The 20,270-nt window shown below is 49.2% G+C and overlaps 2 protein-coding genes across 4 annotated transcripts in view; one reads left to right on the top strand and one right to left on the bottom strand.

Annotated features, from left to right (window-relative positions):
* The window catches only part of TBCD (tubulin folding cofactor D), a 177,890-nt gene that overhangs the window by 57,361 nt on the left and 100,259 nt on the right, over positions 1-20,270 (top strand). For all 3 annotated transcript variants that reach the window (XM_032616855.1, XM_032616853.1, XM_032616854.1), the window contains one exon: positions 810-904. In XM_032616855.1, coding sequence (XP_032472746.1) covers positions 810-904 — 95 coding nt within the window. The remainder of the gene's footprint in view (positions 1-809; positions 905-20,270) is intronic.
* ZNF750 (zinc finger protein 750) lies at positions 8,814-11,728 on the bottom strand. The gene is made up of 2 exons (XM_032616856.1): positions 10,287-11,728; positions 8,814-10,161 (listed from the first exon to the last, which is right to left on the bottom strand). The coding sequence occupies exons 1-2, from the start codon at positions 11,726-11,728 to the stop codon at positions 9,492-9,494; spliced, it is 2,112 nt and encodes a 703-aa protein (XP_032472747.1). The 3' UTR covers positions 8,814-9,491.

The following is a 20,270-nucleotide window of genomic DNA, read 5'->3' as shown; positions in this document are numbered from 1 at the left end:
TCTTGCGTTTGTTGCCAGCCAGTGATGCAATTTATTTGGTTTTCCTAAACATTTCTTTGCCATCAAATTAATTTATTCAGAATTGGAGAGAGTCCTGTAATTTCTCTGGTTTTTTGGGTGAAGTATATTTCCATGTTTATTTTGGCAGCCAGGCGTGGAAACTCTCAGAACAGTTATTGATGTAAGAAACAGTTGTTGATGTAAGAAAGAGTTATTCTCGCTAGTTATTATGCCAGAGCTGCACCTTTAAACATGAGAGCTTCCAAACCACTTCAGGAATTTTTTATTAAATACGAAATTTTGCTTATGAGTTGAGTGGCTTTTCAGTTGTTTATTGAAAGTCTGTTTCAAACAGTACAAAACAAGTTCTGTATATGCTGTTTTATTCTAACTTCCTAATCTCAATATTCATCATTCAAGCCAGCAGGGGCTCCATGAAAAGGGGGTCTCCTTGCCCTTGCTGTGAACATTTTCCTAACCTTCATTTGATGCAGTCACTGTGTTGTGAGCCCAGCGTTTCTTGAGCGGCGCAACTGCTTAAACGGCTGAGAGAGCTAGCTGCTCTGGCCCGAAGGTGCAGTGGGCACGTGTGTGGGCTGCTCTCCCTGGGGTGTGTGAGGCTGACCCAGGATATTTACTCATTCTCCGGAGACCTGAACATGGCCGTTATCTTCAGCTGATTTGGAGTACTTTATCTCGTTACTGACCGATATTTTATAAACTCAGGGTTTTAGTGAGGCTTTTGGGTGGACTTTCACTCTGGGCTGTGGGGGGCGTCGTGCTGGGTCTCAGGCTCTTTGTGCTTTCAGTTTCCAGGAGACAGACAACGCCTGGCATGGCGGGTGTCTGGCGCTGGCGGAACTGAGCAGACGAGGCCTGTTGCTCCCTTCCCGACTCCCGGACGGTGAGTATGAAGCTCAGTTTTGTGTGGTCAAGACCATTTATGCGTGTCGAGGTGCTTCATCCGGCCCCCTCCCCAGTGTGGCCGGCTGTCAGCACACACCACGCCTCTGCCCTCCCTGACCATCATGAGTGTTGCAGGAGAGAGCCCTCCAGACCTGTGCTCTCAGCTTTCTTTCTTATGTTGGCCTTTCTGATTCCTGATGCCTCTTCTCCCTGCTGTGAAATTTTAATAGCACACGTACACTGTAGGTCTGGATTTGGAGGGCCGCGAGCTGTTGTGATGTCTGAGATTGTCTTGTCCCCCAGAACCAGTTTCACCCTCGTGAGGGTGCTATTGCCCGTTAAGAATGTGTGCACTGCCGCTGTGTTTAGCCCCTGGAGTGATATCATGGTTTTGGGGAACAAGGCTCACGCCAGTGAGGGGATGGGGAGGAAGCTCGGCAGTGGGCCTGAGCAGGGGCACAGTGCGGCTGGTGCAGATAGACCACTGAACTCCAGGCCTGCGGTGCCAGCTCTCGGGCCCGGCTGCATGGGGGCACTTGTCTGTGGTGGGTGTCCCTGGGAGCGGCCCGCTGTGCCTCTGTGGACAGAAGGGAGGGATGCCTGTGAAGGATGGAGAGGGCCCTGTGCAGGAGTGTGTCACCAAAGACGCCATGTACCCCGAGGGCGACTTCTCTCCGGAACAAGGACGTCTGTGCAAAGAACAGTGCAGCTCAGCAGCTGAGCTGTGGGGGTGTTGCAGCTGCTGGCTGTGTGCTTGGCGTTGTGAAGCACAAGCAGGGCAGAGGACCCTTGGTTTCTGTGGGCTCTTTCTGCTTATTCTTGTAGCAGCTTTACTGAGATACGATTTAAAAAAAAATATTTGTTTATTTGGTTGTGCTAGGTCTTAGTTGCAGCCCGTGGGCTCCTTAGTTGCGGCTCCAGGCCTCGTTAGTTGTGGCATGTGGGCTCCCCAGTTGTGGCATGCGAACTCTTAGTTGCAGCACGCATGTGGGGTCTAGTTCCCTGACCAGGGATCGAACCTGGGCCCCCTGCATTGGGAGTGCGGAGTCTTACCCACTGCACCGCCAGGGAAATCCCTGAGATATGATTTATATATCATAAAATTCACCCATTTAAAGCGTTCAGTTCAGTGGTTTATAGTGTATTTACAGAGTTGTGCAACCACCATCTTAATCTAATCTCATTTTCCCTCAAAGAAACCCTATACTCAGGAAAAGTCATTCCCCATTTTCCCTCAACACCACCAGCCCTAGACAACCACTGATCTTTTTCTGTCTCTATAACTTTGCCTTTTCTGGACACTTTATGTAAATGGAATCTCCAGTAGTGGGCTTTCTTGTCTGACCTCTTTCACTTAGTGTAATGTTTATTTTTTTGTGGTACTCGGGCCTCTCACCGCTGTGGCCTCTCCCGTTGCGGAGCACAGGCTCCAGTCACGCAGGCTCAGTGGCCATGGCCCATGGGCCCAGCTGCTCTGCAGCACGTGGGATCCTCCCGCACCGGGACACGAACCCATGTCCCCTGCATTGGCAGGCAGACTCTCAACCACTGCGCCACCAGGGAAGCCCTAGTGTAATGTTTTTAACATTCATCCCTACTACACCACGTAGCAGTAGTACTTCATTCCTTTTTATGGCTGAATAATATTCCATTGTATGGATACACATTTGTTTATCCCATCATCGTTGATGGACATTTGGGTTTTCACCTTTGGTGATTATGAATAATGCTGCCCTGAACATTTGTATACAAGTTTTTGTGTGGACATGTGACTTGAGTTCTCTTGGGTATAGACCTATGAGTGGAATTGCTGGATCACATGCTAAATCTGTCTTGAACTTTTTGAGGAACTGCAAACCCTTTTCCAAAATGGTTGCACCACGTTACATTCCTCCAGCTGCGTATGAGGGTTCCAGTTTCCGCACATCCTCTCCAACACTTGTTTTTCTCTGTTTTTTTTTTTTTTTGAAAATAGCCATCCTAGTGGGTGTAAAGTGGTATCTTACTGTGGTTTTGATTTGCATCTCCCTGCTGACTAATGGTGTTGAGCATCTTTTCATGTGCTTCTTGGCCATTTGGATATGTTCATTGGCAAAATGTCTATTCACGTCCTTGGCTAATTTAAAAAATTGGGTTATTTGTCTTTTTATTGTTATGAGTTCTTTACAGATATGTCTTTTATCAGATGTATGATTTGTGGATATTTTCTCTCCTCTGTGGTTGTCTTGTCACTTTTCCGATAGTATTGTTTGATGCACTGAAGTTGTAAGTTTTAAGTCTGGTTATCTATCAGTCTTCTCTTCTGTTGCTTGTGCCCCTGGTGTCATGTCTAAGAAGTCATTGCCTACCCCAAGGCCACAGAGATGTACTACTGTGCTTTTATTTACTCTTGTTCCATCCTAAGTGACTTACACATTTATTTGTGAAAATAGATGTGTGAGGGTGTGTGGGTATGTGAGGGTGTGGTGGTTCAAGATGAAGTCTCCACCTGTGTGGTGCCAACTCCAGTTTAACTTGAAGGAGACCAAAGCGCTCTCTCTGCTTTTTATGCCTGAGACCCACTGGCATGTGTGTGTCTGTCGTATCTCATGATGTCAGCAGTGTCCACCGACCACAAGCAGCCAGAATGAGAGTGTATGGTTGTTGTTGTTGTAGATGAAAAGTGTCAAGCTGTGGCCAAAACCCTGAGATGTCACATATGATGAGTTGGCCCATGATCTTCACTTGAGTGGCTGGCCGCCTCTTGCCTGTGGTGCCCTCCACATGAGTTGAGCCTCTCTGCAGACCTTTTGCGTGGCCAGTGGGTCGTGGAGCTGTGCTGTCTCCTGCCTGGGAGAGATCATGCAGGCGACAGTGGTGTTGTCCTGGAGTAGGCTCCAGAGGTGATGGGTCTAACACTTACCGTTCATTTTTCTTTACTGTCTTTTCTCCTGCTCCTCAGACTGGATAGTTTGGATTGCCCTGTCTTCAGGTTCTCTGGTCCTTCCTTCTGCCTGCTCAGATCTGCTGTTGTTCTCCTTCCTCAGCTGACTTTTTCATTTCAGTTACTCTGTTTTCAGTTCCGGAATTTCTTTGTGATCTCTATTATAGTCTGTCTCTTTATTGACATTCTGTGTTTTTTCAAACATTGTTCTCTTGTTTCCTTTAGCTCTTGGAGCTTATTTGAGAAAATTGATTTAGGGTATTTGTCTTGTAAGACACTGTCTAGCCTTCCTCAGGGGTGGTTTCTGTCAATTTCTTTTTCTTCTTGTGAATGGACCATAGTTTTCTGTTTCTTCATGTGCCTTGTTATTTTTTGGTTGAAAACTGGAGATTCTGACATTTTATTATGTGATTACTCTGGAAATCAGGTTCTCCTCCCTTGCCAGCAGTTTGCTGCTGTTGCTGTTGAAGACTGTTAGTGGTCTCTTTATTTAGTGACTTTTTCCAGACCTTTTTTTTGCAACAACTGTATTCCCTGTTATGTTTGGTCACTGAAGTCTCTGTTCTGTTATCTTAGCATTTAGCTGGTGACCTAACAGAGGTTTCTTTTTCTTTTTTTCTTATGGCTGCATTGGGTCTTTGTTGCTGTGCGTGGGCTTTCTCTAGTTGTGTTGGGCGGGGGCTACTGTTTATTGCGGTGTGCAGGCTTCTCATTGCGGAGCATGGGCTCTAGGTGCATGCGCTCCGGTAGTTGCGGCACACAGGCTCAGTAGTTGCGGCACGCGGGCCCTAGAGTGCGCAGGCTTCCGTAGATGTGGTACGTGGGCTCAGTAGTTGTGGCTCGTGGGCTTAGTTGCTCTGCGGCATGTGGGATCTCCCCGGACCAGGGATCAAACTTGTGTCACCTGCATTGGCAGGCCGATTGTTAAACACGGTGCCACCAGGGAGGTCCCTAGAGGTTTCTTAAATGCTGAAATTTAGTAGCCTCCTCCTTCACTAAGCACTCCCCTGGTTGTGGCAGGTTTTTGATTAGATTCCAGAGTGCTGAAAAACTTGATTCTCTCTGTTTTTGCCAGCTTACTGGTTGGTTTGGTGGAGGGACCAATTCGTGGCGCTCCCTACTTGGCTGTATTCTGAGACATCATCCAAAAACTAGCCTCTGAATAGCATTCTAGCGTTAGTCTGGGTACTCTGAGAAGATACCAAGACAGGATGAACTGTGCAGTTATTAGGGAAATGCTGGTAAGGGTGGCAGAGCCACCGTCTGACCCCGAGAGCTGTGGGGCTGGGGTATGGGTGGCGGTGTCCTGGTGGGCTGTGTGGTCTAAGGAAGGGCTTCTGGGGGTGTGGTCCTCAAGCCAAAGTCAGCCTCAGAGACATTCCTGTCTTTCTGGAAGGGGCTGCAAGTTATGGCTGCCGCACCACCTCCCTGGTGGAGTGGCTGTGGGGCCTGGGGTCAGCCTGCGCTGGTGGGTGAGTCCTGGCTGTGGCCACAGCCTTCATTTGCAGAGTGCTGACCTCTCTTGTCTCCCGACCAGTCCCTCCCATGGTCCTTTGTGCCTGGGTTCCCTCTCTTCACTGCTCCTGGCCCCTCCTGGCACTTTCCCATTCTCCTGATGATGGTGCACTTTCCTGATTTTTAACCTTTGTGCAGTTTTGAGCTGTTTGGACATTCCAGCCTGTAAGAAAAGTGACAGCCATAATGTGACGTCTGTGGCTTAGTGTGTGGAGTAGGACTTGTGTTTTTCTCTATTAAAATGCTTTTCTCCTTGAGTGAAAGTGTGTGTGTGCTTCATTTCATACTCAGCCCTCTCCCGCCCTTGGGAGCGGAGTATTTTGGTCGAAGGTTAAACCAGGGGTAGGGGTAGATGGCTGTGGGCTGCTGGTGAGACTGTTGCAAAGGGGCTTGTTAGTACTTTTGTTTTCTTCAGTGTGAATTCAAGGATCCTTTTAGAGGTTATTTTCAGCTTTATTGGGGTATATAGTTCACCTAACATACAGTTGACCTATTTTAAGTATCTAAGTCAATGGCTTTAGTCTATTACACTATTAATTTTTAAAAAACATTTAAAAATATATACGACATAGAAATCTGCCACATTAATGATGTTTAAGTGTACGATTCAGTGGCATAAGCTACATTTACAATGTTGTACAACCATTACTATCACCATCTATTTCCAAAACTTTTCACGTTCCCAAACAGAAACTCTGTCCCCCTTAAACACTAATTCCCCCTTCCCCTCCCCTCAGCACTGATACCCATGAATCTATCTGCCTCTGTGAGTTTGCCTGCTCTGGGGAACCTCATATAAGTGGAATCATGCAAGATTTGTCCTTTGTGTCTGACTTATTTCATTCAGAATTTTTCTTTTAACTTTTGTATTTTTATTTATTTGTTTACTTATTTATTTGGTTGCACTGGGTCTTAGTTGCGGCAGTGCAACTGGGTCCTTAGTTGTGGCTCGTGGGCTCCTTAATTGTGGCATGCGAACTCTTAGTTGCAGCATGCATGTGGGATTTAGTTCCCTGACTAGGGATTGAGCCCGGGCCCCCTGCATTGGGAGCGCAGTCTTTTTTTTTTTTTTTTTTTTTTTTTGTGGTATGCAGGCCTCTCACTGTTGTGGCCTCTCCTGTTGCGGAGCACAGGCTCTGGACGCACAGGCTCAGCGGCCATGGCTCACGGGCCCAGCTGCTCTGCGACATGTGGGATCTTCCCGGACCGGGGCACGAACCCACGTCCCCTGCATCGGCAGGCGGACTCTCAACCACTGTGCCAACAGGGAAGTCCCTTACTCAGAATTTCAAGGTTAAATTCATGTTGTAGCTTGTGCCACAACCTCATTCCTTTTTATGGCTGAATAATATTCCTTTGTGTGGATGGACCACCTGTTAGTTATCTGTTCATCTGTCAGTGGATACTTGGGTTATTTCCATTTTTTCACTATTGTGAATAATGCTGCTAATGAACATTGGGTGCACGTATCTGTTTGAATCCCTGTTTTCATTTCTTTTAGGTGTATGCCTAGGAGTGGAATTGCTGGGTTACGCGGTAATTCTGTATTTAACTTTTTGAGGGTTTATCGCTTTTTGTATGTAAAGGTTAGAAACTTCCAGCTCTGAAGTCGGGTTATATGTGAATGGAGAAAGGTACTGTCATTGAAAAACCACCAAGACTGGTTTTTTTTTCTTTTTTTTTGTTACAAAGATCTAAGACCCCACTGTGCTTATAAGGATAGTTACAGAGAGCCTGCATGGTTTCTGCAGCTGTGTGCATGCAGGTGACCTTTTGGAGGAATTGCATTAGGCGGGAGGAGTCCACAGGGTTGAAGGCACACATATGGCTCCACCGTGAACATCTGCAGGCAGTGCTGGGCTCCCGGCCTGTGTGGTTGCAGGAGACCGGACAGTTGTTTACCGTCTCTGGTTCCTCTTCTTGTCACTTAAGATGGTGGCGGACAGTTTTGGGTGAGCTATAAAACAGTGTCCTCAGAATCTTTGGGCCCCAGAAGGTTTATGTTCTTGTGTGTAAGGCACAAGGCAAGAGCTTGTCTCTAGGGCGTGAGGCTTTGGGTCCCAATCCTGGAGGCTTCTGAGGCCTGGCTCTGCTTCCCACAGGATATGGACTTGCTGGAAAGCAGGGGTACCCTGTTTTTGGTCTTTGTCAAAGCATATTGGTATATAAAAAAAACGAGAGCCCAGGCATGCCAGTGAAGGCTGCACAGGTATGCATCGGTTTCTGGTCGTGACAGTGCACGCATTGGATTAGTGGTGTCTGTCTGCGGGCACACCTTGGATGGGCGGCAGGGGCTCGTGGGCCATCCTGGATGATTTAGGGGCTGTTTGTAACAGCGGCCTCCTATTTGCCCTAAAAGAATATGACAAGCTCTGCATCCCTCCTGTGAGTTGATATTAGTGGTTTTGTATAAATTTAACTTGCTGCAAGGCAGGTTATTTGCCATACTGAATAGTGTCATTTTAAAACAAAGCTATTGTATCACTGTTTTAAATATGTCTGGTGGAATCCAGTCATCATGGTACCTTGGAATCCACCATCCTCCATCTAAAATGCAGGGATTTTATTCTTTATCTCCTTGAACCTGTATTTCCATTTACTTTTCCTAGAGAATTTTTCCCTAATGTAACAGGTTTCTGTGCTTGAGAATCTTTTGCTGATCTCCCTGTCAAGTATCTTCAGCAAGAGGATGTCTGTGAATGCAAACTTTAACTCTTACATTTTGTTTTGCCAAAAGGTAGTAAGCATTTAAGTTTTCTAGATTGAGTTTTTACAGGATTACTTATTAGTACAAACTTGATCAAAACAACCGAAAATAACATTTTATTGGAATGCAACTTAACAAGATGGGTTTTTAGTTCAGGCTATCTTTTGGGGAGTAGTGCTTATATCTAGAACAAGGCAAGGTTCCAGATCAACTTTTTATTTAAAAATTTTTAATTTTTAGCCCTGAGCACTGAGAGACCTTGTATGTGCACGTCACTGGGAACGGCAGGCGTTAGCTTTAGCAGTGCTTTTTATTTGAATGCTCATTGGATGGCTCTATTGGGACCACCTCTGTTTTGGTCAAAGTGTGAGTTGAAACTGCCCATCTTGTGGAGAGAGGGTTCACCCAGTCAGCTCAGCTCGGCGCCACTGTTTCCAGGCCCTTTCTTGACCCCCTGCCCCGCTCTCAGGCAGTGCATTGCTGAGAAACACCCTCTGAACAATGGGGAAGGGCCCTTGTGAAGCCAGGCCCTGTACGCTTGGTCTCCAGAGGTGCCCCCGGATGCCTGCACTCCCCCGGGCTCGATGACTACCGGTGGACAGCAGACACATGCACACGTGCACACGCCCTCACATGCACACACAGATGTACCCTCGTCCTCAGTTTTAATTGCTGCCTCAGCTCTTTTCTCTTTTTCATTGAGTTTATTTATTGTGGCAAAATATTGTATAACACAGAGTTTATGCTTGTCTTCTTTTTATGTATCCTTAAAGTTCACCTATGAGTTTATTGGAAAATTAGCATCATATACATCATTTTAGGAAGTGGAAAACGAGTCTGAATGAGTTGTGAAGACAGAGCATGTTGAGAATAGCTTCCCCAGCAACGCATTCTCCCCAATGGAAATAAATTACTTGTATAAATAGCCTCTTGCTGTCTGTGTATTATTCAGTCATAACAAATCACAGTGTTCTTACACACAGAACTTTCATGCTAGTACTGGAAACGTCTTTGCCTGGCATTTTCCCCCAGTAATTGTTATTTACTTCAAAACACACAGTAGATTTAATAGAAAAACAGTTAAAACAATTTGTTCTAGTGCTGAGATATTTATAAGAAAAATGTTTTAAAGAGATTTCCTCTAAGATGCTAACACCTAAAAGTTACCTTTTAGTCCTGTGCATTTCATCAGGTCCTACAGTGTGAGTCATTCAAGTATTGTACAACCAGAAGTAGAAGCACCTTTTAGTGTTCATGCTTAGTATTTACAAAACTGAATTGAGTTGCAGGTTTAGTTTAATTTTTTTTTTGAGAAGAAGAAAACTGCGTTGTAAAAATGTACCAGATAAAAAAGCAAGGGCCAGATGGAGGTTTGCTGCTGTCTCGCCTGCACTGGAAGGCGTGCTTGTGGCTGCAGCCTGTGGCTGGCCAGAGGTGGCTCTAAGACACCCGCGTTCTTTTCCGGAGTGTGAACACTCTGGCTGTGTCGCTGGGCTTTGCCTTCTTGGTTCCCTGCTGGGCCTTCCCTGCATCCCTGGGGCTCGTCCTCTTTTGCCCTTTGGGTCTGAGGTCGCAGTGAGCCTCCTGGCTCTCAGGGGCTCTGGGGGTGGGTGCGTCTACCTGGCAGGCAGGCTCCTGGGCAGCAGGCTCGACGTTCCCTGGGCTGTAGGCCGCCAGCTGGCAGAGGGCCACGGCCGCAGTCTGCTTCTGCTCGTCACTGTCAGCTGAGCGTGTGTCATGGGCCTTCCCAGCCGGGCTGGGCACAGGGATCTCCGCAGAGCTGGGGTCGGGCCCGGCCCCGGAACTTGCTGTCTCCGACTGCGGAGCAGGAGTGGGGGTGGGGGCAGCCGTGGGTTCGGCCCCTCTCGGGCAGCTGCGGACAGAGGGCCTCGAAGTCAGGGCGTTGCAGGGGTCCTTCACCGAGAGGTTGAGGGGCGCGTCCTGTGGCTCCACAAATTCTCCATAGGCAGTGGTGTGTGTAGTGGCTGGCTCAGCTTCTGGTTTCGTGGAGAGGTTCAGAGGGGCTGCCCTGGAGTCGTCCTCTGGGCTGGAGGGTGCAGCTTCCAGGCTCCCCATCTGAGCCAGAGCGTCTGCGTTCACGGCCTCGAGGCTGGAAGAGACACAGAGAGGGAGTCACAGGGACCTTGCTGAGGGCCATTGCCCGTGGGGGGTTTGGGCAAGTACCAGCACAACCAGAGACATTACTTCGGAAGTTTTGAAAATGGACTCTCTTACCTTTCTGGAGATGCAGCTCTGTTTTCTGGGGCCTGGGAATGTGGGCGCTCCGTGTTCTTCTTGACAGGCTTGAAGGCTGTGAGGCTCTGTTCTGGTGGATGGAGACTTCCTGGGGCACCAGAGGCTGGCATGTCCAAGAGGCTGCACAGCCCGGCACAGGGCTGGCTTGTCTGCGTGAAATTGGTGGGGCTCGGCCTCCCCGGGGAGCCTGTGGCTGCGCTGCCTGCACGTGGGCTCATTTTGGTCCCTTCCGTGTCCCTCTGCCCATCTCTGGAAAGGTCTTTAGCCTCGGGAGTCGGACTCTCTTTCTCAAACTCTGTGTGTTTTTTGTGGGAGTTGGAAGAGTTTAACTTGGATGGACTCCAGGCCGGGTAGGCCAGGGCAGCTTCTTCCAGTAGGTGTGAGCTTTGATCTTGTGAAATACCAGCAACGGGTGGGGGTCTGAGGCCGTAGGAGGAAAACGCAGACTCTGGTCTATAAAATCCATAAGGAATCGGCAGATTGGAGTGATACTGCTGGAAGAATCTGTAATGGTCGTATGTGGATGGAGCTGGGTTCAGGTGCTTAGGGATCGGCCCTGGGTGAGGCAGGAAATGTCTTTGGTCTTGGGCCCCGTAGATGGACAGCAGGGGGCTGTCACACTCGGGCGAGTTCCCCGCGAGTAGGTACGGTGAGTAGATGGTGGCCAGTCCGTGCTCTGTGTAAAAGTGAGGCGGGTACTCTGCGATGGTGGGGTGCACGTACGGCGAGGTGGCACCAAACCCCTTTGTGGATGGGATTTTATGTGGAAACTCAGGTGTGAGGAAAGGTGAGCCAGCTTTCCACGCGTAGCCAGGGGCATGAAAGGCAGACTTAGTGTGGAAGGAGGCAGCTTTGGCTGGGGGCTGGGTCAGGGTCAGCGCTTCAGGAGCCTCGGTGAGTTCCTGCCCTTTGAGTCTGTGCTCGCCAACTGGCATGAATGCTGAAGGCCGGGTAGTGCCTTCCAGCACAGGCTGGGTGCCCGCGGTGGCTTCTGGAGCTGGACTCAGGGGTGCTGCTTCCTTGTGGAGAGTGGGCTTCTGTCCGGGGCACCTGTGGGGCCCGCACGCATGCAGGTCCACATTTTCCTTGATGTCATCCTTGGCGAGGCCATGTTGGAGCTTGGTGTCCAGGTGTGAGAGTCCACTTGGGACGGGCTTGGAGGAGGTGGGCTTTGCCATGGGGTCGGACTGATTGGTTGGCTTAGGGTCTGAAGAGTTCGGTTTGGAACACTTGGGAATGCGATCTTGCTCGGACACTAAAGTGATGGAATTTTTACAGAGACCGTATTTCATGTGATTAAAAAGATGTGACTTTTCGTTGCAAGTAAAGGGACACTGGAAACACTTGTACTTGAAGGGCTTTCCTGGGGGCCTGGGGATGTAATGTGGCTTTTTTGGTTTTCGCTCTTTGAGAAGGCTCATTTTCCCTCTGTGGTTTGGCGTCTGAGCCCTGCTGGCTCCTGCGTAGTTCAGCTTTGGTGATTTTTAAGGAAGCAGGTCACTGCTTCTCCTTCGCTTTCCTTTCTGAGTGCTTTTACTTGAAGCCGGCTCCACGGGCTGTGGGTGTGACCAGGGAAGTCTCGTTCATTTGGGGACCGGGAGCTGCAATGGAGGAGCAGAGCCTTAGTGTTGGGACGATGGCTGACAGGCTAACAAAGAACCCCGGGGTCACGGAGGAGGTGAAGCAGAGGCCTCTGCAGGTGCAGAGGACGTAAGTGCTCTTGCGCGGCAGGTACGGGACGGGCATCAGCCACCCCTCCTCACTACCCTGGGCGCCACCCTTACGGCCTTCTCTGTTTTCTCAAGTCTGGTCCCAGGCGAGTGTGGTTGCAGGAGTGTTTAGTGTCACTTCAGAGAATACCTGTAACTCTTTTGAGTTTTGGGAACCTTTAGCCTGTGATCTGAGGCCTCAGGTGCCAGGAAGGTTGTGGACCCACCAGGCTGAGTGATCACTGAGATCCCACCCCCATCCATGTGCCTGGAGTTTCTGGACTGAGTCCCATCACTGTGCTGGCCTGACTGCTCTAACGTGAACCTGAGGAGGTCCGGGCTCATGCGTGTGTGTGACGTTCACATTTGTGCTCACTGAGAACAAGGCACGTGTGATTGTAACCTTCAGTCCATCTGCCCTATTTAATCACAGTGTTCTGTTCTATGAGGGAGTATTTAAAAGTGAAGAATATTTAAAAATGCCCCCCCCGACCCTGTTTCTAAATTCACAAATGAAAAGTCAGCTTTCTGGGTAAGTAGCATTTGTGTTGGCCCAAATACAAACTTAAGTGCTGTGTTTATGTTGATTTGAATGATATTAAGATGCTGTGAGTCAGTGAGTGAGCAGATGTCCTCGTGCACTGCTGCCTTCCACTTGCCCACCTCACAGATGGCATGGAGTGAGTTCACGCACTAGCCCATCCCTGCCTATCCTGGCTTTAACCAAAGGCAGAAAAGCTTAGCAGCCCTCCTGGTAAGAGGAGACCAGAGTGGGACTTCCCTGGTGATGCAGTGGTTAAGACTCCACGCTCCCAATGCAGGGGGTCTGGGTTCCATCCCTGGTCAGGGAACTAGATCCCACATGCATACTGCAACTAAAAGTTTGCATGCCACAACTAAGGAGCCTGCGAGCTGCAACTAAGGAGCCTGCCTGCCGCAACTAAGACCCGGCACAACCAAATAAATAAATAAATAAAATTTTTTTTAAAAATAGAGGAAACCAGAGTGAGTGATGCCTAATTTTACAGATGGTTGGATCCTGGGAGGAACCCATCCCAGCCTTTAACGTGTACGAAGGGGCTTCTGGATATCTTCCCCAGGGTCCTCCTGTCCTTGCCTATCCCCCAGGCTTAACCTCCCCCCGGGTTTCCTTCAGAGGCTGCTCTGCACACCCCTGGGCTCTCTCTCTGCCTCATAACCCGAAGCTGAGAACAAAGACGTGAGGTCTGGGAGGATCTCAGCAGGGCCGGGCGCGGCTGCGTGTCCAGGACCAGCCCATGGGGTGACTGTGTCTTAGAGAAAGCCTGTGGGTGGGGCGGGCTGGGGGAGTGGGTGTGAGGAATCAAGGCCTGCACTTTAATTTGCATAGAAAATGTAAAAAGGATTTAGCTTCTGGATATTTTTAAACACTTAGAAAAATAAAGTTAAAAGGAAATAACTTTTCAACTGCAGTTTTGCTTTAAGGAATAAGTAAATATGGACAGTTCTGAGTCTTGTGAAATTGCTTGTGTAAAGCATCGCCTTCTAGACATCGGGTTGGTTAAAACATTGAGCTGGAAAGCAGCCCTTTAAAAATAGAGAAATACACATGGGAAATCTAAGAGACTTGTTTTCACAAAATAAAATGTAGCTACTCTCCTTGCCATGTCACGCATCAGATGAGGTAATGGGTAGCTTGTGGGAGGAGGGTGTAAGGGGGGAGGGAGTGCGGTTTTAATTTCACTTGGATATCTTAAATTCTAAAAAAGCTATCTGATCTTATTCTCAGCAAACTGGTTCCTCTACTCATTTTTTCATATTTCTTAAAAACACAAGGAACCACTCTCCCCCCAAGAAGCTGCTTCTGTTAACCTGTTTCATCATCCCGTTCCCTCAAAGGCATGTTTCTTTACTAAGAGGTGCTTTGGGTGGCTTGCAGCCTTCTGTTGCGGGGAGAGTTTCTGCAGAGCAGGGGTGCTCAGGCATGTACTTTGGAGGAGAAATGAGATTTTTGGCTACCCCCTAATCGGAGAGGGTGTCCCCAGGCCCTCTTTGGGGGTGCTGACTGGCAGGGTGTCGGGTGGACAGAAGCCAGGCTGGCGGCACCTGGTGCCTGGCTCTGCGGCTTTGCAGCTTGCTCGCCCTCCTCCTCTCCCGTGAGCAGTTGTGTGAGCTGCACGGCAATGTGAAAGCCCAGCACAGTTAAACACGTGGTCACAGCTTTGCCTCTTCCTGATTTCCCCTCTTAGTAAGGGAGAATGTGAAATAATTCTGTATGAGTTCAGTTCATACCTTGTGGGGCAGGTATGCCCTGGGCTATAAAAGCACGATTTCCTGCCTCCCGTCAGGAAGCGATTCCAGCCAGCTCGGGGCCAGCCTGATAAGTCAGGGCGGCCTGTGCTGGCACGTCCCATTATGCTCCCTGGTTCTGAAGGCGTGAGAACCTCTGCAAGTCAGGTTCCCATGATTGTATAGGATATGTTATGGCAAAGATCTGAAAACTGATGATTTCATCACTAGCTGGAAGCATCGTGATCAAAATGATGACAGTTGCAAAACGTTTATCAAGTGTGAGCGCAGAGTCCTGGTGGTACCATGAGTGGATGCAGACACACATCTGCCGCACCCAGGACACGCGAGCCCAAACCGGCCGAAAACCCCCTTGGATTTAAGATAATGATGGTGTTAGCTTCAGAAGCAGTATTATTTAATATTGCTCATACTTTTAGGCAAAAGTAGAAATAAACCCACTTTGGTTACGTTTTCTCAAAGGTTTATAGGAGGCAAGTTGTATGTAAGTTATCATAGCACTACCCAAAATAATAGTTTGGGAAATCATTGCTCTTATGTTAATATATACCTTTTTTCTGTCAAATGATGTTGTGCCCACAGGTTTGGTCTGAACTTCTTGTTCTGTGGTCAGTTAGCTTACAAGGACAGTAAAGAGGTTTTCAGGGGATGGTTTCCTTGGTACTGGTGTTCTGGGAGGTGAGAGTATTCTAGGGTATAATTGTTGCAAGGAGAGCCTGGATGGAGTCACAGGAGCAGTAGTTTTTTTTTTTTTTTTTTTTTTTGAGGTACGTGGGCCTCTCACTGTTGTGGCCTCTCCCGCTGCGGAGCACAGGCTCCGGACGCGCAGGCTCAGCGGCCCAGCCGCTCCGCGGCATGTGGGATCTTCCCGGACCGGGGCACGAACCCCTGTCCACTGCATTGGCAGGCGGACTCCCAACCACCGCGCCACCAGGGAAGCCCAGGAGCAGTAGTTTTGGTAACTGAGTAAACTGACCTCTCAGGGTTACACAATTCGCTAGTTAAAACAAGGGAGCGCAGCTGCTTCAGATGCTGAAGGAGACAGGCTAGTTCGCTTGGTTATAAAAATGCAATAATGGGCTTCCCTGGTGGCGCAGTGGTTGAGAGTCCGCCTGCCGATGCAGGGAACGCGGGTTCGTGCCCCGGTCCGGGAAGATCCCACATGCCGCGGAGCGGCTGGGCCCGTGAGCCATGGACGCTGAGCCTGCGCGTCCGGAGCCTGTGCTCCGCAATGGGAGAGGCCACAACAGTGAGAGGCCCGCGTACCGCAAAAAAAAAAAAAAAAAAAAAAATGCAATAATGTCAGAGAAGTAAGCGGGATAAGATTGAGGCTTCTGTAAGCTTCCAAGGGGGACAGCCTCCAGGAGGTGATGTCAGTCTGTGAGTTCAGTCCTGCCCAGGCGAGGCTTACAAGGATGAGGAGCTAAAGCCTAGTGCCCGGGGCGCTGTCGCTCTGGCCACCTGCAGAGATGGGGTTTGCCCGTCTCTGGTCAGTTTATATCTGCCAGGCCTGGTGCAGGCTGGCAGCGGAAAAAGGGTGTTGTCGCCTAAACAGTATAATCCAGAATTTAACTGTTTGTAGTAAGTTCGGATTAGCAGTCAGAGGTGAAGTTTTTTCTAAAGGTGATAAGATTCGTGTCTCACCATCCTTGTCCTGGGAAGGCTGGTACAGGCTGGGGGGTTGCACAGGGAGAGGTTAAAAAAGCACAGCCCTGGGTTCGGCTTTCCTCGGAGAACTGCACTGTTAGCATGTTAGCTAAAAATGCAGATGTTAGCCTAGTCCTAGAAGGATGTGTGTGGGACAGTGTTTTTCACCCTTCTTTCACTTCCCACTGGGTCAGCAGGAGGTGCTGGGAGCCCTGCATGTCAGGTCAGGGTCAGGGTGCTGTCCTCAAATGCAGGAGGGCGCCCCTGCCTGCCTTGCGAGCAGCTGTTGGCACGAGGCCTGCCCTCAGAGCTGTGCCCTCAGCGGAGTTGGGTCCCAGTGCTGAGGGGAGAGGGTGGGGAGCAGCGCCACAGAGACACCACGGCGTCTGGCCTGAGCCTGTTCCATTTCAGAACGCCCTCCTGTGACTCCTCATGCGCTGTCACCCCTGCCTGTGTCCCAGGAGCCTGTCACCCCTGCAGAAGCCCGGGAGCCGGTCTGGCCTCCCCTCCCACAGGCCTGGGCGGCTGGACGGTGGTGCCCAAACGGCGCTCTGAGCAGCCCGTGGTTTTGTGTCCACAGGGCTTTATCTGCTTGTTTCTGAAGCACTGAGGTGCCAGTGCATGTCTCTCAATAGCCTCCTAAGTGTGGACTATGAATGTAGCTGCCAGCTGTTAGGGTGACAGTGAGTGGCTGGCATATTTAATAATTTTCTAGGGGGTTTGAAGTCAGAAATAATAGGCAAGAGAAAGATTTTTTTTTGAACTTTGATAGGACACAATAGAGGTAATTATAGCTTAACTTTACAGGGCATTGCTGTGACGTGCCGGCCAGCTATGCATGTCATGTGCGCTAACTTCTGCGCTGGAATAATCCTCAGCCCTCCCCGGTGGTGTCCAGCTGCCTGGGAGGGAGCCTCACCAGGTAGCGCGTTCTGAAGGGCATGCTATAATTACGATATTGTGATGTGGCATTATTGCATAACTCAGGGACACGCCGTTGTCGCCTACCCACTGGGGTGTCGCAAGAACGAGATTTGTGAGTTTTACTCCAATTGAGCTTTTCCAGTGATTAACCACCACTCCCTCCCAGACTTTCGGTTCTTTAAAATGAAGGATAAACTTCAGGGCAACCATAACCTAGGGAAAAAGACAGTTTTCTGCCATATAGTTTGGAAGAATGGATCCAGGAAGACCACCGGGGGCTCTTTCTGGTTTCAGCCAGAGATCCTGGGTTACAGACAGAGTGCTTAGCAGTGAATGCACAGCTTTAACGTTTGGGGCACCTCCCTAGGGCCAGAACCCCTAACCACCAGCCTGCCTCCTTACCTTAAAGCACCACGTTAAAGCATTGCAAGGACTTGCTAATACAAAATACAAATCATGATAACAAATGTAGACAGGTTTTGATTGCATTAAGTCTGATGTTGGTCAAGTTTGACGAATAATTTGGTCAATAATGGTTTTCATGCAGATTTATGAGAAACTTTATAAGAGTAAGAAAACCCATTTTGTATATACAGGGATCCTCTTTAGTTAAGGTTTTTTTTTTTTTGGTAAGCTTATGTCAAAACAGCACTTATTTTAAATCCTAATAAAAGGTTTTTAAATTAAAGAAATTATAAATTAAGGTCAGCAATTATATATATGCATATATATGATCCTTTTATTTTGAAACCTGTAGTTTATTTTTGAGGTGAGGAACAGATAAGCAATAACATCAATTTGAGTTTTGGTTTAAAGTTTATGAATTTTGGAACTTCCCCGGTGGTCCAGTGGTTAAGACTTTGCCTTCCAATGCAGGGGGTACGGGTTTGATCCGTGGTTGGGGAGCTAAGATCCCACATGCCTCGTGGCCAAAAAACCAAAACATAAAACAGAAGCAGTATTGTAAGAAATTCAATAAGGACTTTTAAAATGGTCCACATCAAAAATAACTTAAAAAAATAGTTTATGAATTTTATGGTAGAAATGAGAACTTCATATATCCACATAAACTTGTTTACACTCTTAGAATAAAGTGTAAGCCTTATTAAAAGTTTTGTAACAATGGTCTCCTTTCCAGCAGTGCACCTGCTGGGTCCTGAGTAATCCGCGGAGAAAAGAGCAGGGCAGAGAAACTCTGGGCAAGTGATTCACTGAGTAGATAGTTTAAGATACATCTGAGAGGAGTATTGAAAGAAAACTCGCATTTGAGAAGAAATAGTAGGTACTTACCAGAGGCTGGGAGGTGGAAGCCGTGGCTGTGGCTGCCTGGCCGGAGCAGGACCTGTTCTCACGCTTGCTCTCACTGAAACTGGAGCCGGCTGTTCCAGTGGGAGGGATTTAATGTAGGAGTCGAGCCCTCGGGGCGTAGAGATGCACCTGATATTCCTCCCGCCCGCAGCTACGATTCATGTGTTTGCACCCACCCAGCCGGCCGGCCAGTGCCACCTCCGTGCCTCACGGCAGCTCCCTGCCCAGGTTTTGTGAGTGCCATGTTAGTGCCGCCTGGCTCTCCTTGGACGCGGGGGTTGCACGTGTTCGAGGTTAGGATAGAGGCCTCCCAGGGGAGCCACAGCCGGTGCAGGAGGCAGCAGCAGATGCTGATATTTAGCCTGAAATGCATCTCCTCTGACAGATGCCGACAGCCCCTGTGTCCTCCCCGTGAGGGTCTGGCGGAGCCTTTGTCACCCTTCACCCCGGGGCCTGGGAGGCCTGCCCGGGTCCTCCTGGAAAGCAGGAGGGGGGCCGCGTCAGCTGCCTCCGGGACCTGCCGGTGCATGCCCGGGACAAGCCCTGAGCTCTGCTGCCCCGCCGCGTGGCCGTGTGCTGCCGCGGGAATGGCCTGCATGCCCTCGCGCGGCCCTTTTCTTCTCTTTTCAAATAAGTAAGGCACTTAATTTGTGACCTAGGGCATCCCCCTCCCCTTCAGCTGCTTGCTATTGAGTCTGTGGCTGTCTCCCTGCTCTCGGAGGGACTGCGTGTGGTGCGGGTGTGGGAATAGGGAGAGGGGTGTGTGCTGCGTGGGCACAGGTGCCAGGGTGGGCCTGCCAGGCTAGATGCTGTTTTAGTTTTTTTTTCTTTTAAGGCTTAAGATTTTACTTGGCTTTACCTTCATATTGAATTAAAAAAAAAGTGTTTTAGTTACTTTTGTCTAAATTAAACATCCACATAATTTAGAGAGTGAAAAAATAGTTCTGAATCTTGTCACAAAAAAACAGCAGTTCCTGCTGTTCCCCTCGCCTCTTGCTGGTAATGAGCCACCCAAAACAGATGGCTTAAAATAACTGCCGTTTTATGATCTCGAGATTTTGTGGGTCAAGAGTCTGGTTTGTGCCGGCGAGCCTTGCATCCTGTGGCGTTAGTGAGCACTCACCTGCCTCGTATCCTGGGGGAGTGGCGGGGCCGTCCTCTTCCCTTTAGTTTCACTCCAGAGGCCTCTCCAGGGTGGTGATCAGTCTTAACTCTGCGTGGGACTCAGAGTGCAAGGCAGAAACTTCCAGTCTTCCGAGAGGCTAGGCAGAGAACCGTCCCAGCACCGTGGTGTCACACTTGGCTCCCAGGTTTGAGGGAGGGGATGGGCCCCACCTCTCAGTGGGAGGGTGTCAGCTGGCTGCTCCCCTCCCATCCTCCCGGCCAGGAGCCCCACTTGAACCTTTTCTTAGCTGAGGATTTTGGTATTTACCTCGTTGATTCCAAATAATATTACTCTGTTGCCAGTTTTGTTCCCTCCACCCCCCTCACTGCTCCCAGTTTCTGGTGTTGTCTGTTGACTTGCTTTTATGGGAAATGAGAATGTAGCTCTTTGGCCCCTCTGCCTCCATGCCTGCCTTCCCCGTCATCTGAGATTTCCTCTACTTCTTTCCTGAATCGGAAGCCAGGCTTCCTGGATCCCATGTTGTCCTCTCTCTTGGGTTGATCTTTTGTTTGGATATGAGGCACAGCCCTTTTGTAGGCTCCTGAGAAAGAATGCAAGAGAGGGGAATCTTTGGAGACCCTGAATGATCGAAAGGGTCTTTCTTCTACCCTTCTTCCTGGTTGATAGTCTGGCTGGGTATAGAAGCCTAGGCCAGAAAGCATTTACTGTCAGTGTTTTGAAAGTGATCTAGCTTTCAGTGCTGCTGCTGAAAAGTTTGTTGTGATTCGGATCCCTGACTCTTTACCCCCAACATTTAAATTTTTTTTTATTTCTGGCTGTGCTGGGGCTTTGTTTCTCTGCGAGGGCTTTCTCTAGTTGCGGCAAGCGGGGGCTACTCTTCATCGCGGTGCGCGGGCCTCTCACTATCGCGGTCTCTCCTGTTGGGGAGCACAGGCTCCAGACGCGCAGGCTCAGTAGTTG

The sequence above is a fragment of the Phocoena sinus genome, chromosome 20 (assembly GCF_008692025.1).
Source record: "Phocoena sinus isolate mPhoSin1 chromosome 20, mPhoSin1.pri, whole genome shotgun sequence".
In the NCBI taxonomy this organism is placed as follows: Eukaryota; Metazoa; Chordata; class Mammalia; order Artiodactyla; family Phocoenidae; genus Phocoena; species Phocoena sinus.
This window is presented reverse-complemented; position numbering and strand designations above follow the sequence as displayed.